The sequence below is a fragment of the Somniosus microcephalus genome, chromosome 1 (genome assembly GCF_052327205.1).
Source record: "Somniosus microcephalus isolate GS21.2 chromosome 1, FLI_Smic_1.0, whole genome shotgun sequence".
Classification (NCBI taxonomy): domain Eukaryota; kingdom Metazoa; phylum Chordata; class Chondrichthyes; order Squaliformes; family Somniosidae; genus Somniosus; species Somniosus microcephalus.
Genome location: NC_140987.1, coordinates 293,857,568 through 293,863,865, shown reverse-complemented (window position 1 = coordinate 293,863,865; position 6,298 = coordinate 293,857,568). Strand labels below are relative to the sequence as shown.

Here is a 6,298-nt window from a genome sequence, read left to right as displayed (position 1 = left end):
ACGATGTTTGCAACACAATTGCCAGATGAAATCTGTTAAAATTCGGATGTTGTTCTATCACTAAGGCAGTGGAGGGTAATGTTCTGGAGTCAGTGAGTGGTGGTGGAGGAGTTTGCAGGCATGGACTTTCTGCTTCTGTTCTTTTGATGATTGCTCTGATAGGAGCAGCTATCCCCTCAGCCAAAAGGGTGGTTGCAAAGTATTAGGATTGCTTGGCTGGTTCTTTTCGGGATGTTTGTGATGGACTTTAAAGCTTTCCAATGTTGCTTCGAAAAAGGCTACACCCTGATTAGCTTCTTTTTAAAGTCAAGTGGAATGCCTGAAATTCACATGAAAGGTGTAGGACAATACCTTGTAAAGCTAATTTGGCCCCCATAACTGGAAGTCTATTTTTGACGCCTTTCAATCTGTAAAATATTTATGCTAACTACTAATTAGAGGTAATTGTATGATTCTTTGAACAAGCCATTTTACATTTTGTTTTGTTCAATCTATGCATTCAGACGAGAGCCAATGTTCTCCATATTAGCCTGCATTGGATTTCTGGCCACTGCTAAAAACTGGGTACTAACCAAATCAATTTGGGTATATTCACCAAATGTACATAATAAGAAGCATCTGTAGTTTTCCCCGCGAGCTAAATTTTCTCCTTCAGTCACGTAGGCTTCTTGTTCCTTGGGCAGGGGCCTTGCTGTGTTTCATCGACAGACTTTTAATCTTTGTTGAAGTTAGAAGGCTGCAGAATATTGTTTTGAATTCTTGTTATTTATTTAGTGTCAATGAAAAACTATTTTTTTTGGGGGGGTGTGGCTTTACTGGCAGTCAAACTCAAACGAGATGGCTAGCAACCAGAACCTCAGAAAGAACAGCTGTAAAAACAGGCTGAAACTACCTAAATGTTAGCCTGTTTTACAAGCATCCCTGCTACAGCCGCAATGATAATAATACTCAAACAAACTGCCTCGGAGTTTAATAAAAGAGTCCACTGGTGCATAACACTGACATTTTTATTAGAATTCATTTGTAACAAATGGAACTTGTGTCAGCAAAGAACTGATTTTCTTACAGACTTTTTGCCACCAATGGAACCTAAGTAAGAAAATAAAAAGCACGCCTTTCAATCTGTAAAACATTTATGCTAACTACTAATTAGAGGTAATTGTATGATTCTTTGAACAAGCCATTTTACATTTTGTTTTGTTCAATCTATGCATTCAGACGAGAGCAGTGAACACAACCTGTTACTTAAAAAAAATATTCAAGACACTCCAAGCTTGAATGGCAAAGTCACATAACAAGATGGGTATGATAGAATTTGAAGCCGTTGGGAGACTTGCCGGAGTATCGGGGCATCGTTGCAGCAACCTTTCTCTTAAAATTCTGTGTTATTTACATACATACCTAGAGTGAACGCATAAGTTATACAAGGCTTCAAGTAGCATGTAACGTTGAGTGTAGAATCACTAGGGCAGTGCATAGTACAAAGTTTTGGAAAAGTACACATCTCCCCGGAGGACTTTAGATTTTTGTAAAATGGATCATTAACAACAGAAAGCAACAGCTAACGTGAGGAAATAATCTGCAAGAAGATATGCTAAATTAAAATATACTTGTTTTGTACAAATGTCAGCAATTTAAATGCAACTAATTAAAAAATGATATATATATATATATATTGCCTACATAGGTTAAAGGGTAAATCATTATAGCACCTTGTCAGCTTTAAAGGAGAGGAAAAGATATCCTCCTGCAAGTTATGGAGGAATTTGCAGATTAAGAGGTTTTAATAAGACAGTGATACTGGAATGGGAGAGAGTGAGTGCAAACAGGAACACACATCAATGAGAAGCTGGATTACTAAAGCAGCAAATACGGTGGGCATTCTTGACAGCTTACTCCTTTTATTGTAGATTCCCTGGCAGCAACATTCTGCTTAAATATTTCAACATTTTCTTTATCAGTTCTGGGGAAAAGAATGCATTCCAAACAAGAATTCTACTGGAACATTTTCTCGCTCAGCGTGTTCTTACGGTTTAACAAATGGCTCTTGGTACAAAACAGATACTTTGTTTTTTTTTAAAGAACAACCATCACTGAACAGATATAGATGAACAGTTATACTTGGCAACCTCAGCAATGGGGCTGAACACTGACTGAGGATAGGCTGGTGGTCCTTACTAGGTAACGGTCTGTATCTTACAGGAACAATTAGCAGATTGTTAATATAACAACAGGTGAAGAGGTGTACCGACATGAAATAAACTCTTACAGCTCCCATCCTGAGGTAGCCTACTGTCAGCTTTCTTGTTTTAGAAAAAGTGCTTTTGTATGATTTCTAATACCGGTTTTTGACCTCTGAAGGTCTAGAGAACAAAGAAAAGATTTTTTTTTTTAAACACCCAGGGCTCACAGACTGTCTATTCTGTACCACAGTGATCCCTCGCATATCCTTCTACCTCTTTTTCAACTTGCCTAGTGCTCTAACTGCAAATAACCTACAACACAAGCTATCACTGCTGCTTGGGCAGCACCACTATTGTGTCTGGTCTAGCAAGAACAACCATGGGAACAATGTAGAGAAGCTAAGTTAGGGAATCTAATTTTCATATTCATATATAAAAAAAGCTCAAAACTCCAAAAGTGACTGTAGTATCAAGGACACATACATAAAAAAATGATTGTCAGAAACCTGGTGAATTAGCAGGGACACATTATCTGACATTAGGCCACTGTGACATTGATTATTAAGCTTTTACTGGTTTCCACATAACTCACCTCTGCTATCTAAATGCAATGTAATATGGTCACCTACTGGATATGACACTTATTGTCAAACAATGTTTATCATGTTAAGGTACATCAAAAAAACTCAGTACACCCTAAGCACTTCAGTTCAGAGATAGAAAGTAAAGGCAAAAGTATGTACAAAACATTATAGTGGTGCCCAATTTGCATATAAAGTCATCATTGCTAATCTGAAGTAATATTTAAAGGGGAAGGATAGTCCAGGGAGAGTGATTTTTGTTTGTTCCAAACATTTAGTCTGAGCAAAATTTCTTTTTGATCTTCTGATATAGACGTGACATTTCTATCTGGGATGGAGATGTGAAAGTCATGCTTCCTTTTGTTGCCAGGTCACTCTGTCACAGTGTGCTTGGACTGGTACCCACAGTAAACAACGAGGACATGCAGGTTCACAGGCATTCTGGAGCCCTCCAATCATGAGGAAATCGTGCTCCAGGCTGAGAATTCTGCATCCCCAATTATAAAAGTTTCCCAGCATTGGGGTAACTCTTGCCCCTTGCAATCGAGTCACTCGGGGACACATCTGATTAGCGATATTACTAAAGTGACTTTACAGCAAGGCCCTCCTCATACCGCTGAGAAAATTCGACTCTACTCAAACAGCAAAGAAAAAGCTTCTGCTTCGACTATTATTTTCTTCCAAGAAATGGCGGCATACTTTGAATTAAAATGAACTCCCCCCAAGATTTTCCTTCCCCTTAAAGAAATTAAACACTGAATTTCAAACCCACTTTATTTTCGACACTGAGATTATTTAACGCAGGTATAGTTAATGCCAGGTAATAGCATGGTCACTACAAAGTATGGAAGCAAAGAAAAAATTCCCACGCTAAGAGGTTTAAAACTTATTTGTTTTTTTTATAATGCAATTTATTGCGTACATGTGCAAAGATACGTTTCAGTATATCATACGAACCTATTAAACATGGATTACTGAGTTCATTGATGTGCATTCCAGTAGACACTAACTTCTCACCATCTCATCACGGAAGCCTAGACAACTAATTATTATTCAGATGGAGGTTGCTAGTGACATATTTGGCAAGCTATTCAACCACATCTTAAAATCCTTGACACGGAAGATCTGAGGAATCCAGTAGCAGCAGCTTTATACTTTGCGCCCCCCCACCTGTTGATTCCATAAAGGCCCTTGTATTATTTAACTTTTTTTCTTTGTCGATTTATTTATTAACTGACTGCTATGGGTAGCTTCCACTGAAATGAAAAACTCAATCAGACCATTATGTGGTAAGATAAATAAAAGGACTGCACAAAAAAAAATGTGCATCAAAAATTTCAAATTATTTCTGTTTCTACAGCCAGATACGTACATCATTTCTACAGCTTAAAAAAGCTAGTCTGGAGAAAAAAAATGAACAAATAAGCAACTTTTTAAATTCACTTCATTGAATGATAAACTTTTGTTAAAAAAGGGAAAGAAGTTTACACAGTTAAAAATGAAGCACAGGTCAGCAGTATATTACAGTACTAAAAAACTAAATCAGTAATTTGAACATTCCCTCCCTCTTAATAATTAGTATGAGCGAATGGTGGAAAGGGGTGATGTTGAAGCAAACGTGTCCAACTAGTTTCTTAAGTCAGGAACTGGCCTTTTCATAACATCTTCGTTCCCTTGCAGGTACAGTACTCTCAAGATTCAGCTTTGCAATCCATTTTCCACAGTTCTCAGGTAATCCTTTACACAATCACTGTCTTCCATGATAGGTTTTTCCCCACTTCAATCATCAAAGTTGAATCCTCGAGTTATTTGAAAAGTCCTTTCGATGACTCATCAGAAAGGATTCTCCTCTTCTTCTCAAGTTAGGTTATTAAACTGCCAATTCTTGGTCCACCTGGAATAGTTTTTTTTTAATTTCCCCTCCCCCCCACTAATTTATCTTTAGCTAGGAGTAAGTAGTACTTCTCAAGCACATTGTATGGCTCAGAAGAGGCTTTCTGGATCTTAAATGGCCTACTGTAAATCCAAGGTGGATCAAGTTTTACGTTGCATAGTGATCGAAGCTTCCAAGGTACTCCAGTGCAGCTCGATAACAGAATTGATACTGATCCTGCAGAGAGAGAAGAGGAAATGAATTTCCAGTAAGAGAGTTCTGAATACAGTAAATGATGCAGCTAAATTTCAGGCTTAATATAAGTGAGAGCTATACAGTTCAGTTCTGTGGAGCAATGGACCGCTCTGGACTAATAGCATTACCAGAATGTCATGCAAGCCATGTTTTATCGAAGAAGGTTTTCCTCAGAGATTAAGCAGTTCTGCTTAAACATTAACCTTTGACATTAGACGAAAGCCAACTCTATATCCCTTTCTCATATGATTTGTCACCACCGGTGAGTAATTACAAAGTGCATTTTAAAGCACCGTTGAACTTTGGGTCTAGCATTGCTCCGTTAAGATTAAATACTGGGGCTGTCTGTGGAACACAACGGAACGCTCCGTGCTTCAATGGGTAATTCAATAAAATAGTACGGGTAGATTGGAATTCTTTGTTTGTGTTACGACCAGGACTCTGAAATAATGCCAACATCAGAACGCTCTAAACATTTGGATGAAATTTCTCCCTACTATTTTAGAGGTATTACAGGTTGAGTGTCCCAAATCCGGAGTTCCGGAATCCAGGACGATTGGTGGCAGGGGTCCAGAATCCGTAAAATGTTCCGGAATCTGGACATCCTGAGGGAGGCTTACCAAAAGCGCAACCTGGGCCCAGGTATTTCCGGACTCGGCACGTGTTTCTGATGTCCGAAATCCGGAAATATTGCAACCTGGGCTCGGGTTTTTCCGGACTTCAGAACGTGTTTCTGATGTCTGGAAAAACCCGAAAACTGGCTCGGCCTCGGTCCCGAGGTTGCCGGATTCGGGACATTCTACCTGTAATCCATTTACTTTAAACAGGTTAATGCCTCCTCTAAAAAAGATGAGCACATTATGACTTTATAGAATCATAGAATAGTACAGCACAGAAGGAGGCCATTCAGTCCATACAGTCTGCGCTGACTCTTTCGAAGAGCAATCCAGTTAGTCCTACTCCCCCGCTCCTGCCCCGTCTCCCTGCAATTTTTTCTCCTTCAGGTACTTATCCAATTCCCTACTATTGAATCTGCTTCCATCACTCTATCGGGCAGTGTATTCCAAATCCTAACTACACGCTGCGTAAAAAAGTTTTTCCTCATGTCGCCTCTGGTTCTTTTACCAATCGCCTTAAATCTGTGCCCTCTGGTTATCGACCCTTTAGCCATTGGAAACAGTTTCTCTTTATTTACTCTATCTAAATCCTTCCTGATTTTAAACAGCTCTATCAAATCTCCTCTTAGCTTTCTCTGCTCCAAGGAGAACAACACCAGCTTCTCCAGTCTATCCACCTAATCACTCACCCCTGGGACCATTCTAGTAAATCTCTTCAGTACCCTCTCCAAAGCCTTCACATCCTTGCTAAATGTCATGCCCTGAACTGGACACAATACTCCAGCTGGG

General features: G+C 39.1%; 1 protein-coding gene across 4 annotated transcripts in view; it reads right to left on the bottom strand.

Moving 5' to 3' along the window:
* Positions 1-989: 989 nt before the first annotated feature.
* LOC147124841 (receptor-type tyrosine-protein phosphatase delta) overlaps positions 990-6,298 on the bottom strand; it is a 148,983-nt gene continuing 143,674 nt past the window's right edge. For all 4 annotated transcript variants that reach the window (XM_085993914.1, XM_085993920.1, XM_085993928.1 and 1 more), the window contains one exon: positions 990-4,874. In XM_085993914.1, coding sequence (XP_085850040.1) covers positions 4,806-4,874 — 69 coding nt within the window. In that variant the 3' untranslated portion in view covers positions 990-4,805. The remainder of the gene's footprint in view (positions 4,875-6,298) is intronic.